Source organism: Coloeus monedula (assembly GCF_965178545.1).
Source record: "Coloeus monedula genome assembly, chromosome: 16".
NCBI classification, from domain to species: Eukaryota; Metazoa; Chordata; class Aves; order Passeriformes; family Corvidae; genus Coloeus; species Coloeus monedula.
Window position 1 is genome coordinate 9,137,251 of NC_138796.1, and position 12,617 is coordinate 9,149,867.

General features: G+C 57.4%; 1 protein-coding gene across 1 annotated transcript; it reads right to left on the reverse strand.

Annotated features, from left to right (window-relative positions):
• Positions 1 to 1,744: 1,744 nt before the first annotated feature.
• On the reverse strand, positions 1,745 to 12,234 carry HS3ST2 (heparan sulfate-glucosamine 3-sulfotransferase 2; the record flags this gene model as incomplete). The annotated part of the gene is made up of 2 exons (XM_082291961.1): positions 1,745 to 2,810; positions 11,801 to 12,234. 2 exons carry the CDS (start codon positions 12,232 to 12,234, stop codon positions 2,192 to 2,194), a joined length of 1,053 nt encoding a protein of 350 aa, XP_082148087.1. The 3' UTR covers positions 1,745 to 2,191.
• Between the last annotated feature and the right edge of the window lie 383 nt (positions 12,235 to 12,617).

Genomic DNA, 12,617 nt, shown 5'->3' on the forward strand with positions numbered 1-12,617 from the left:
TACGCATGGGGAGACACCGGAGTCATGGTGCTCCCAGGGCAGCTCCCACCTGGGTCAGGGTCTCCTCATCAAGAGACGGGCAGGGTGAATAACTAATGGGGGCACTATGTCAAAGATAAGGTCCTTGACTGGGAGGTCCTGGGATGGTCCCAGTGGGGAGGGGGCCATTTTGGGAGGAGAGGCTGCTGCTAAGCAGGAGTGGTGCTGTGAGTCCCGTGGATGTTCCAGCGGCTCTGCTCTTCCTGGGCAGGGCACTTGCCGGTGATGTGAACGGGCCAGTGAAGGATTCCCTTGGCCCTGCCCATCTCAAGAGCTCTTCAGCGCGAGTGGGATCAGGGACCACTTAAATCACATTCATTACGTTTAACTATTTATGAGATGATAAATATTAAACAGCTGCTCTCTGGGGTTCAGGCCTGAGTGAACCCATCAAAACACGGTGCACACAACGGCAGTGGCCATGCTGTGGGGGCAGCCAGGGCTGCGGGATGTGCTGCGCCAGGGATGGCTGGGAACAGTTGCGTGACAGCCCTGAGAGCACAGGCTCTGTCCCCTGTCCCCTGGGTGGGGAGAACCCAGGCTGGACGAGCAGGGGGCTCCCTCTGGCAGCCCCTCTACTCAGCACCAGGTTACCAAACCAGCAGCACTCCATGTCCTCACCAAACCCTTCCATCCTCATCAAACCCCTCCCCTGCCTCCTCGGCATGCAGATTGCCTGCTTGGGGCTTTTAAAGCCATTTTTCAGAGCTCCTAATGTGCTCTGCATTTTCAGTGCAGCCCTTCCTGAGCCCTCATTTGCTCACCCTTTGGAAAGCTAATACTTGATTTAAGCACATTTCTGCTCCCTCCATTTGTAAGGACAAATGTAAAGTAATTGTTTGATATCGCAGCAGTTTCCTCAGGCTCCAGCTCTAATTTCCCACTAATACAGTATTGTCAGGAGGATCAATCTAACCTGGCACCTTCTGCCTCCTTGGAGTGGATTGGAAATAGCTTTTCTACTGCGAGGCTGGGATTTGTGAGTCTCACTGTGAGTGTTTTTCTCCTTTAAAGGAAAAATCATACAAGCAAATATCCCATTTTCCTGTCAATGGCTGTTAATTCCTGTCTCTCCCTCTACCTGCCCATAACTGCCTTTGGGTCCCCGCACTGCTGTGGCTGGCAGTGGCAAAGGTGCAGATATGGCTCTCTTAGGTGTCCACTAATTAACTACAATTTTTCCCTATTAGAGCTCACTGGTTACTAATCATTCACAGTAAGGCCTTGCAAACTGGTCCATGGTGTGTAGCATCCCCACACAGCCACTGTGCATCATTCCAAGACATCCCCAGTCCCGTGCCAGAGTATGAGCCTGAGGAGCCCCAGGCAGGGCTGTGCCACATGTCCCCTTGGTCATGTCCAGCTGACCCCCTGTCCTGCCCAAGCCCCTGCCCGCTCCCTCGCCTGCCCACGGGTGTGGGGGCTCCCCATGGCCCCCCAGCTCTGCCTGGGGCTGCCCAGCCCTGTCCTAAGAACAGCCCATGCATACGGACTGGTGGAAGCCACTTTATTTACATGAAGGGATCACATGCTGAACAAGGAAACAAGTGCCACTAAAGTACCCGTAACAGCAGGATTCTGTGCTTTATTCACAGGACAAAATATCAGTACAACATTTTCCATAGACTTCTTTGTCAAGCAGATACATCTCACTGTCCTTATCGGTACACATGGTGAGCAAGTGACAAAGTGGAGTGGCTGGAGCTCTGCCTGCCCAGGACATGGCTTGGCAGGGACAGTCCCACTGCCACTGTCCAGGAGCACCCATCTGCTTTGGGACACAGAGGGATGTGCTTCAGAGCAACCTGAACACAGGCTGCAGGACAGGGCCATCACTGTGGCCCTGGGGACCATGTGGTGCTAAAAGCAAACAGGACCCCACAGAGGAAGCCACGTCACTGCTGACCTGCTGGGATAGGCAGTGCTGCTGAGCACTCATCCCTTAGCTTGGTGGCTGCAGCAGGACTCTGAGTCTTCCTTATCTTGGTTCACTCTGGAGCACTGCAGACTCCTAAGGAACAGGGAAACTCCTTGCCTGCCTCTGCTTGCAATTCTGGACAGGATGGGCTGAGGGGAGTCCTGGCTCCAGCCCCTTGGGCCCCCCTCACAGAAGACTGCAGCTTCATGTCACTGCACCTCCTCTCCCGGACACTTATTCCCACCTGAAGTCCTGCCCAACTGTTTCATAGAATTTGATATTATAAGGTCTATAAAAGTCCCGAAGCTGCTCGATCACCTCGGGGTCTATCTGCACATGAGTCCTGCCCTTAGACTTGCCAAGGCAGCGAGGCAAGCCGCTGCTCTCTGACTTCTTCAGGCATGGAAAGCCTTTTGTCTTGTTGAAGTAGAAGTGCTTGTCTGTGATAACCCGTTTGATGCCCAGGAAGTCCTGGACTTTGCCCATCTCCCCTGCTGGGTCCGTGATCAGCTTCTCCCCACTGACAAAGTGAATCTGTGAGAGAGGGAAGTACTGGAGCCAGCTCTCCAGGTGAACAGCGTACATCCCGATGCGGATGGCGTTCCAGGAGGTGTCCACCAGCCCCAGGCTGCGGTTGCGAAAGGTCAGCCCCTCGAAGGTGGGGATGTCCGGCTTCTTGGAGAGGGTCTGCGTGTAGTCCGAGATGGCGCGGGTGACGGGGTTGCGCACCACCACGATCAGCTTCGTGTCCCGGGACATGTTGAAGATCCGCCGCGGGGCCTCCTTGGTGACAAAGTAGCTGGGGGTCTTCTCCACTGTGATCTGGCTGTCAAGTGTTCGTGGCATCAGGCTCCTGCAAGCAAAGCAGAAGGTGATGGTAAGGAAGGAGCCGGGACAGGTACCAGGAGGTAGTGACTGCACCATGGGGCTGGTGACATGTCCCCTCCAGTGGAACAAAGCAGGCACAGACCTCTCCAGCAGCACAGTGGAGGACCCTGGCCACAGATGACTTCCAGGTCCATCCCAGTCCCAGGGGACAGCCTGGGCAGAGGACAGGGGTACCGGAAGCCCCACACACAGAGTAGCAAGTGTGTGTCCAGTGCCAGGATGTAGGAATGTGATGGCTGTGCCACATCACCATCACAAAGAGCCATGGGGAGTAATGAACAGGGTCCAGGGGGCTGTGCCACTCTGCCAGTGGGAGCTAGGGCAAGGGGCTGCCCAGGGATGTGGTGCTCATGCCCACCAGGCTATCACCCACCCCACCAGGGCTTGAGCAGGCCCAAGAGCTCCAAATGCGCTCCTGGGTACACCCATCTGTTTCTGGCACTGGGAGCTGGGCTGCGGGCCAGGCAAGGAGCACCAGACTGGGGGAAATACAGCATCCCTGCAGCCCAGCTTAACACTAATTAAATCATTTGCTTTGACATCTGAACATCCAAATCAAATAAAAACTAATGGGATGGAAAGATTTATAAATTGGTCTTGTATTACTAGAGTAAACTATCAAATCCACTGCAGTCAGATTCATGGCACTGTAGGTCCCCTGGCTGGAGCAGGCAGGGAGCAGGTGGGGAGCAGGCAGGGAGCAGGTAGGGAATGCCTGGCTGGAGCGGGCAGGGAGTGCTGGCAGCCAGGATGAGGCCAGCACATTTCTGCTGCACCCACACCTCAGCAGCACCCTGTGGCACCAGCACCTGTGGCACTAGCAGCTGCTGCAGTGTGAGCAGGCACAGCCCAAATTCAGCTGGTGGAGCTCCCTGTGAGCCCCCCACAATGCACATCCCCAGGCTCTGTCTGCCTGGCTGGGCCCCGCAGTGGGTGCTCGCCCTGCACAGGGGCTGGCACTGGTACTGCAGTCATTTCACCAGCCTTGGAGCCCTGGGTACTCCAGCGAGTTTCAGGCCAGCAGCAGTGACAGAAAGCAAACACACCATCCCTCTCTGCAGCCATTCCTGACGGCATCCCTGTTATCCATGTGATAAACCTGGCACAGCCACCACGGCCGTGCCGGCACCACAACGCGGGGGCTTCCGAGGCTGCGTCAGTGCAGTGACTGAGACCTGGCACCTCCAGCATCCCTAAAACATGGCCCATGGCCAGCAGCTCTGGGCTGATGAAAGACCTAACTGGGAGGAGATCCAACGGCAGCCCACAACACCCTGTGTGACAGGAGGACAGAGATGGAAGACCCAGGACATGGCAGGGAGTGGCAGCACATACCGAGGGCACCAGCCCACGCACCCTCATGTGCTCTTGACCAGCTCCCAAATTTGAGAGAAAACAAACTAATTAGTCAGCATAAATTAGCAGGCCTGGTTCACTGAGGTACCTGAGCATGGATGGCGCTTAATTGGCCTTTCCCACTGCTCTGCTTCAAACCCCATAAATCCCGATTACGATTCTCATTGTTTAATGACTGTCAGGAGGTGCTAATTCAGTGCAGGCACATGGCTCTATCTCCACATCACAAACAAGTTTCATCATAAATCAGCACTGGACAGCTCTGTAAGTGATGCACTATTACAATATATTGTGGAGAATCATAAAACTGCTGTTTCATTAATGGCGCATCCTCAAGCCTGTTAGACTTTCATTACGTGAGTTATTAGGTCCATGCATTCAAAATACAAAATTACAGGTTCTAATCCATTATGAAAAACACAAAACCTCTGCATAGTAAATTACTGAAATGAGACAAGAGTTGTTTTTTTTAAATGGACTCCCAGTGTTTGCTGCTTCTGAGCAACAGAGACTGCTGAGACAACAAAACACAGCACAAGCAGATAAATAAATCACCAGTGAAGCCATGCAAGGGGGAGAGATGTCATCTAGGCATTCATTTTCCCACTAACAGCAGGATCCCCAGGGCTGCAGGAGCAGGGAAATGCATGGCAAACCTAATTACACCCGACTTTAAAATAATATTTTTGGACTTCTGCATTCACAGGGTTATTTGCATACAAATAGTATGTCACACAGCTTTAAGGCCCAGGCTTGCATGTGTAGGTGTGAAGGCTCTTGGTGCTGGCCCACAGTGCCATGCAGCTGCGTGGCCAGGACTCAACCAGGAGCTGCTCCTGCTGCTCCATGGACATGTCCTGTGGCTCTGCTGATGTCCCCAGCTGGCCTTGGCACTGGCTCCTGGTATGCGCTGAGCCAGCTGCTGCCAGCATGGGGACAGTGATGTACGAGTGACAGTGGTGGGGGGAGGATGGCTGGGGCACTCACTCAGCACATTGCTCTGGCTGCAGGTACAGCATTAATATTCCTTCTGAACTAGAGATTACTTGCACTAGAGTTGCCCAGTTCTTAAAGCCCTTTCATATCATTTGATATGGGCGTTAACACTCCCTTCAGCCCAGATTAGAGGTTGCATTTGCCCATGTTAGTGACACGGGGACATGTGTGGGTACAGCCTGATGTGGCCCAGCTGTGCCCTGCGGTCCCTGGGAGCCAGCACAGCCCCCACAACCCCAGAGGTCTTGGGCGGCAGCAAGGCAGAGCCTGACCTGGCTGTGGCAGCATGAAGGCAGCGACCTGCCCTGAAGGAGTTAACTCCTCACCAGCACCTTTCCAAGCCCTGAATTATTAATTTTGTTATAATCTGCCTTTGGGCACCCTGCAGCCCCTACAACACTCCCACATTAAAGAAACATGCGCTCCCTCACTGGCTGTGGTGCTTTGATGTCGAACATGCGTGAAACACTCTCCCAGGGAGGAATTTGTACAAAATCTCATCAAACAATTGAGATATTGCAGGTAAGAGTGGGGAGAGCAGCACCCACTGATAATCCCATCACAGCCCCGGGTCAGTCCCTGCCTGCTGCAGCCCGTTGTGTGCACAGGTTGGCGTGTGCAATCCTGGGCTCCATCTGCTCAGCAGCACAAAAACAAACTGTTTAATTTGGCAAAAAAATCCCAAGTGCCAGCTCCTGTGGTGAGGGCTCTGCGCTTTCCCTCTCCCAGCTGATGTCACCAGCAGGGAAGGGTGGGCTGTGAGCGTGTCTCCAGCTGCAGCTTGACGTGTTGGGAGATGAGCACAGGAAGCACAGGGGTCAGCACTGGCCTCAGCTCCCAGCAGGACTGTGCCATGCCGTGCCATGCTATGCTGTGCCACGGGTGCACACACAACTGACAGCACCATCAGCTCTTGCCTGGCACCCTCTGCTCAGCAGGACAGTGGGTGGCAGTGGTGGATGAAAGCTCCAGCAAAGCTACTTCTGGTAGCTTCGGGAAGTTTAAGCAAAACTGGGTTAAACACGTGAGAAACCGAGGTGTGACAAAGATAAAAAGCTCTGGCTGAGAGATATCACAGGGGTCATTGAGGACACAGCGATGCCCTGGCTGAGGGCTGCACCATCCTGCCAAGGACTGCAAGGGGCTGAGGGGAGGGAGGGGATTCCCCAGCACTGCTCTACAGCCCGTCACTGTCAGGGTGCTGCCATGCCAAGCAGGACAGACCGGCTGCATCCCCCAGCCTGCAGGGACAGCACCATGCCCACAGCTACAACCGCACCCAAGGGCCCAAGGCCCTGGCAGCAGCTGGCTGGGCCCCATGGCCCCGCTGCCACCACCCTGCACTACAGCAGCCAGGATTTAATGATGGAGCAGCTCCCTTTAATAAATGTTTATGTTCAAAGAATTTACACCAGTGCTTGCAGACGGCTAATGAGGGACATTTCCATGCATAAAAGCAGAGCGAACACAGTAATTAACTTTGTTGCTGATTCATTTTTAATCACTTAAATGCTCCAGAGATTTGCAGTGTCCTTTAAGTCAAGAGATTCTTTTTCAAAGGGCACACTGCCATTGCCCTTCACAGACACACACCTATGTGTGACCCTCACCTTCCTTAATAACCACTCGGCACTGATGGAGGGTCTGGCAAAGGCCAAGGTCTGCTCTGAGAGCAGTGGAGCTGGGAAGAAGCAGGAGATGAGGGCTTCCTGCACAGCTTGCACAGAGCCCAGCTCTCAGCCCTGCTGGGTACTGCTCTCTGCTAATGGAGACAGGCTGGAGTCTTCCCCCTTTCCCATTTCCAAGGCAACTCCTTCCAAAGGTGAAACTTCAAAACTGAATACTTGTTTTTAAAACCACCACATGTGCCCCAGCTGCTGCAGCAATTCCCAAGTTAACAGCCTGTGTCAGAGTCGCGGTGGCCACTTGGTGACCCCCCTGTGCCAGGTGAATGAAAATGGACAGTGCAACCAAGCAAAAACCTCACCGACATGCTAATAGGTCCTGGAGACTCAGTGTCACTCAGAGGCCCTCTGAGACAGCTCTGGCTCTTGCTCCTGGCCCCAGCCATCTCTGGGCACACACTGCAGGCAGGGCCTGGCCCCACCATGGACACCCAGCGTCACCAGGGCCTGGTGTCCTTTTCTCGCCAGCCTCATAGGGCAGCCAAGCCCGTGGTGTGCCATGTCACCAGCTGGATTTGGTGCTTCCCAAGCAAAGGTGAGAATAAACTGCAGCACTTACAAACAAGGTGAAGGAAACAGAGCTAGAATACACATCTTTAGTGCCGAAGGCTAGGCAACCCACATGAGCCTATCTCCAGCGTCTCTCCCAGCTCCTCAGAGAGGGAAGCTCTCCTGGCCTGAGTGAGGGTCGTGGCAGCACCTGGCCCACCCTGGGGACAGGACAGGCAGGACTGCTGTCCACAGGCAGCGCGGGCATGGCAGTGCCCAGGGAACTCTGCCCGGGCAGTGCCTCATGCAACAGTCTCTGCCACGGGTTCCATGCCCATTCCCCAGAGCCAGGGCACTCTCTGAAGTCAAGGAAATTTCAAAGCATCCTTGAAGCTGCTGCTTTCCTCTCTTCTCACTAATTAACTTTACCCAAATGCACTGTCAGTAAAGCCCACAAACATGTCGCCGGGCAAAGCCTAATGGGCTCCCATTTGTGTGTGCGCCAGCCTGGCCATTAGCCGGGAGCACTTAGCCGGGGGCGGCAGCGGCTCTGCCGGCTCCTCTCTTGCCCTCCCACAGGCCCAGGAATGCGGGGACACAGCGATGCTCCCACTGGCAGGGCTGCTCCCCTGGGCTGCGGCCTTCCTTGTGCTGCCGCAGTGCCTGAAGCACCCCAAAGCCAACCCCAAAACCAGAGGCAAGGCACGGATGAGGGGCAGGGGGCAGAACTCCAGCAGTGCTGGTGCTCCAGGGACCTGTCGCAGCAGTACGTGGGGAAGCCAAACTTGGCCCAGGTGCTACCCCTGGGATCAGGGGATTCAGGTGAGGCCGTGCAGAACCAGATGGGCTCTGCCCTGTGCCAACGCCTCCGCTGGGCTCAGCTATGGCAGCCAGCAGGATGGGTGGGAGCCAGGCTCAGCCTGCTGCTGCAGCCACAAGGAAAAGCCCCTCTCTGTGAAAATAACACTGGAGCATCTGACAGGATCACTCAGGAATCCTAAGGAGGAAAACTGCACCCCGAGATGCTGCAATTAGAATCACTACTCAAAGTTAACGGCAATTTAAATGACACCATCTTCCCTGTGTTCTGGAAAATATTGAAGGTTATTGGCCCACACTACTTGCAGCAGGAAAAAGCTCAATATTGAACATTTAGTGCAGGATTGGTAATGAATCAATATTTCCCAGTAGCTGCTGTTTGGTTTCAGTTGTCTTAAAACGGACCTTGCTAAAAATATCTTTCCTGTAGTGTGTCTGTAGCCAATGAGGTGGATTAGAGACTGATGGGAACTGTAAACAGCACGGGGGCTCTGGGTCTGGAGCCAGCAAGTGGGCAGCTCCTGGATAGTGGTCCCACATGGGGGGAGCCCAGGGGTCTGGCTCTGCCCAGTGTGTCATCCCCCCACACACAGGGCAGCTGGGGCTGCCACAGGCCATGGCAGGAGCTGAGATAGGAGGCACCATGAGAGCAGCTGTGAGCAAGCATGACATTTGGAGAGGCAAGGACAGGCAGATCAGGAGGTCTCCCCTCCCACTAGGTCTGCCATCTCTGCGTCAGACAAATGCCAAGGCAGGGGAAAACATGAGAAAACAGTAACCAATGTTTCTGGAGCATCACAGGGGCTCAGTTCTCACGCTACTTGCCACTGCACTGAAGTCCAACTTGGTGTCTCCACTTGGCTCCCCACTGGGGCACAAGTAAAGGACAGAGCTGACTTGGCACTCAGCAGCCAGGGGCTCCTGCAGGCAGAGTCTCTACTCACATCAGGGAATGCCTTTACCTTCGCCTTTCCAAGGGGTCTGTGCTCCGGGCTGCCTGCAGACACCACCCTCCACCACAGCATTCTGCAAGCACGGCAGCACCTGCTCTCCCCAGCCAGCAGCTGGAAGAGAGCCTCAGCCAGGCCAGGTGCAGCCCCCCAATCTGAGGTCCTGGCAAGCCCCTTGCAATCCCTCACAGCCCCCACATCTGCTGCCCCTAGCCTCACCTCTGTCCTTCCTGGGCTGTAGCCACTGGCACGACCCTGCTCTCCTGCTCCCCGGGCTCTTGGCAGAGCGACAGGAGCTTATCGTGCTGTGGGTTAGACCTGCTCCACATTTAATTGCTCCACTTGCAAGGAAGAAAATCAATTCCACGTTTTATACTTTAGCAGCCTCTGCGCTTAAGTTTTGGCACATTTGTCAAGCTAAAAAAAAAAAAGGCAATAAACCCAAGGAAGTGTCATTTAATTGTTTTAGCTGAACTAATTTGGAGGCTCTGCTGCTCCAGCATGATCTCTCTATCGATCCAGACACAGAGCCCCGGGGCAGCACACTGCTCACCTGGCCATGCTCCCACTGCTGCCCCCACCTTGCTCCACAGCTGCTCTCTCCACTGCCACAGGCTGCACCCCTCCTGGTCACAGCTGAGTCCCTTCACATGGAGAATCCCAGGCTAAACTATGGCTCAGGGTGGGAGGTTGTCTGCTTGGCTGGAACTGCTGCAGCCCCTCAGTGCCACAGTGTGAGGAGAGGGGACACAGCTCCTGCCTCCTGGACCAGCACCACTCCTGGTGTCCACAGGTGCCCTTACATGCCCCAGGCGGGGTCTGTTCCTTCATTCAGGGCAGGCTCTGTGTCCCAAACCTTGTTTGGGAGTAGTGTCACAGGTTTGGTCCTGCAATGCCCATGAGGCTCCCACCCCACATTTCCCACACTGACAGCACGCAGGGGAAACAAACAGCACAGATCAGTCGCAGACACAAGGATGCAGGGAAGGACCCCAGCTCAGGATTTGGGGGGGTTGCTTTCCAGCTAGGTGTTGAGCCCATGCAGCTCCCCTCTGAGTGAGGGGCTCAGCCAGAACCCATATTCTGCTCCATCACCTATCCTGCCACTCTGGGTGTCCTTCAGAGAAAGCACTGTCCTCACACGCCTGTGCTGCAGGGCTGCTCACAGCTGCTGGCTTTTAGGGATGCAGGATGGGTGACAGTGCCTGATACTGGGGGGAGGGTGCGGGAATGTCACAGACCTCCCAAGAGGCAAGAGCAGGCAAAGGATATTGCTATAGCTACTCTCTGAAGAGCAGGAGGAATTGGACATGCTGCAGGACAGCCTCACGAGAAGGAAATGGCTTCAGTGAGCTTCACCTGTACCTGTTTTGGCTCTTCTGTCACCTGCCACCAGTACTGGCAGAAAAGGATCTGAACATTCCTGGCTGCAGGGTCCACTGTGACCCCAGTAGGACACAGGGCAGCAGTGCTGCAGTTCTCTCCATGCAGTGCCTGAGCTGCCTCCCAAGGCACAAGCCCCATGTCACGCTGACTTCCCACCTGCTTGCCACTGAGCACTGACCTGCTTTGGAACCGGGGACATCTCTGCTAGGAAATCGCTGTCAAGATGGAGGGCAAGTGAGCTCAGTGTGGCCCCACGGGCTGCCCCCACCACCCGCCATGATGCTCTGACACACTGGCAATGACAGAGTCCTTTCCCCTGCCGTGAGCTACAGGCACCCGGGGTCAGGCCAAGCCCTCCTCTGCTTCCCGATGCTGATGCCCAGCAGAAGCCCCACGGCCTTGCCCGAATGCACCCAGCACTCTACAACAGCACAGCAAACACCCGTGGGTACACTGGGTGGGAACCGCAGGGAGTAGGGGGTGAACCGCTGGCAGCACCACTGAGCCCATGGGCGCTGTCACCCGCTTAACAGCAGAACTTGCTGCCTCTCTCAGAGCACCTCACAAAAGCCCTCACGGAAATTAAAATCCCACCATCTCCTGCTGGAGACACACTCGCTGACCTCTACAAATTATTAGAGATTCCATATAGATCCACAGTTACTGGAGTTCAGAGAGGTGGGATGGCAGAGGACAGGGACTGTTCTGCTCACGGAGCCAGCGATCAAGCCCGGTAGGAGAATCGTGCCGGGGTGCACCGAGCAGGGGTGCGGGAGGACAGCCGTGCATCCCGTGCACGGGCACTCACACGTTTTGGAGAACCCTTCACCCAGGCAAATGTTTCCTCAGACGGGATGGAAAACCTGGCATCGTCCCGGCTCCTGGCTGCCTAGCGGCAGGGCTGGGGCTCGGGGGGCTGCAGCCGAGGGCTCCGGTGAACGGGAAGGACCGAGCCGCGACCCGCTCAGCACTACAGCAAGAGGAGATTAAGGAAAACTCCCTGAGTGCGCCGGGCGACAGCCTCCGCCGCCCGCCCGCCCGCCGTACCGCTCCGGCCGCTCCCGCCCCGCCGGCTCCATCGATTGACCGAGGAACGCGGACCCGAGTCCGCACTGAGAGCGAGAGCGCCGGGAGAGGAGAGGGGACAGAGGCGAGCAGCGGGTGCCCGCGGTGTGTAGGGACGGGGATGTTCTGGGACGGGGGGGTGGCCGGCGGCCGGGGACGAGGGGTGCCCGGGGCGGGCGGGGGCCGGTCCCGCAGCCCCCCGCCCTCACCTGTACCACTCCAGCCCGCGGTGGTAGTTCCTGTCGAAGAAGTGGGGCTCGGTGCCCAGCGCGCGCACCTCGGGGTGCACCCGGATGAACTCCAGCACGGCGCGGGTGCCGCCCTTCTTGACGCCCACCACGATGGCCCGCGGCAGGCGCTTGGTTCCCGGGCGGGCCGGCCCCGGGGCGCTGCCGGCCGGCGGGGCGGGGGGCGGCCGCCCGCACGGCCGCGACTGCTGCAGAAGTTTCTTGGCGGCGGCGGCGCGGGCGGGCGGGCAACGGGCGCGGGGCACGGCGGGGCTGCCGCAGCAGCACAGGAGGCTGTAGCAGAGGTACGAGCAGGACAGCGACAGCGTGAAGAGGACGAGGACCCTCCCTGCCAGCCGCCGGGACGGAGCCGGAGCCACGGCCGGGGCCCACCCGCTCGGCGCCCTACGCGCCATGGCTCCATGGGGCCGCGCCGCCGGGCACGGCGGGCCCCGGCCCGGCGCCCCGGCCCCGGCGCGGCCGCTCCGGCATCTCCCGCGGCTACGCGGCGGCGCGGCCGGGCCGCCCGAGGGGGCTGCGCCCGCCCCGGCCCCCCTGCGCCCGCCGCCCCGCCGCGGCCATCCCCGCGATCGGGCGGCGGCGGCTCCGCGCTGCCTCCGCGGGAAGTGCCGGGGCAGCGGCGGCTGCGTCGCTATTTAAGGGGCCGCCTGACGTCAGCGCCTCCTGGAGCCCCCGCGGCCGCTCGGCGGCCGGTGCCTCCCCCGGGCCGGGCCGGAGGTACCGCCGCGCAGAGCCCTTCCTCCCTGGACCGGGCTGCCACGGGGCTGGGGCGGTCCCG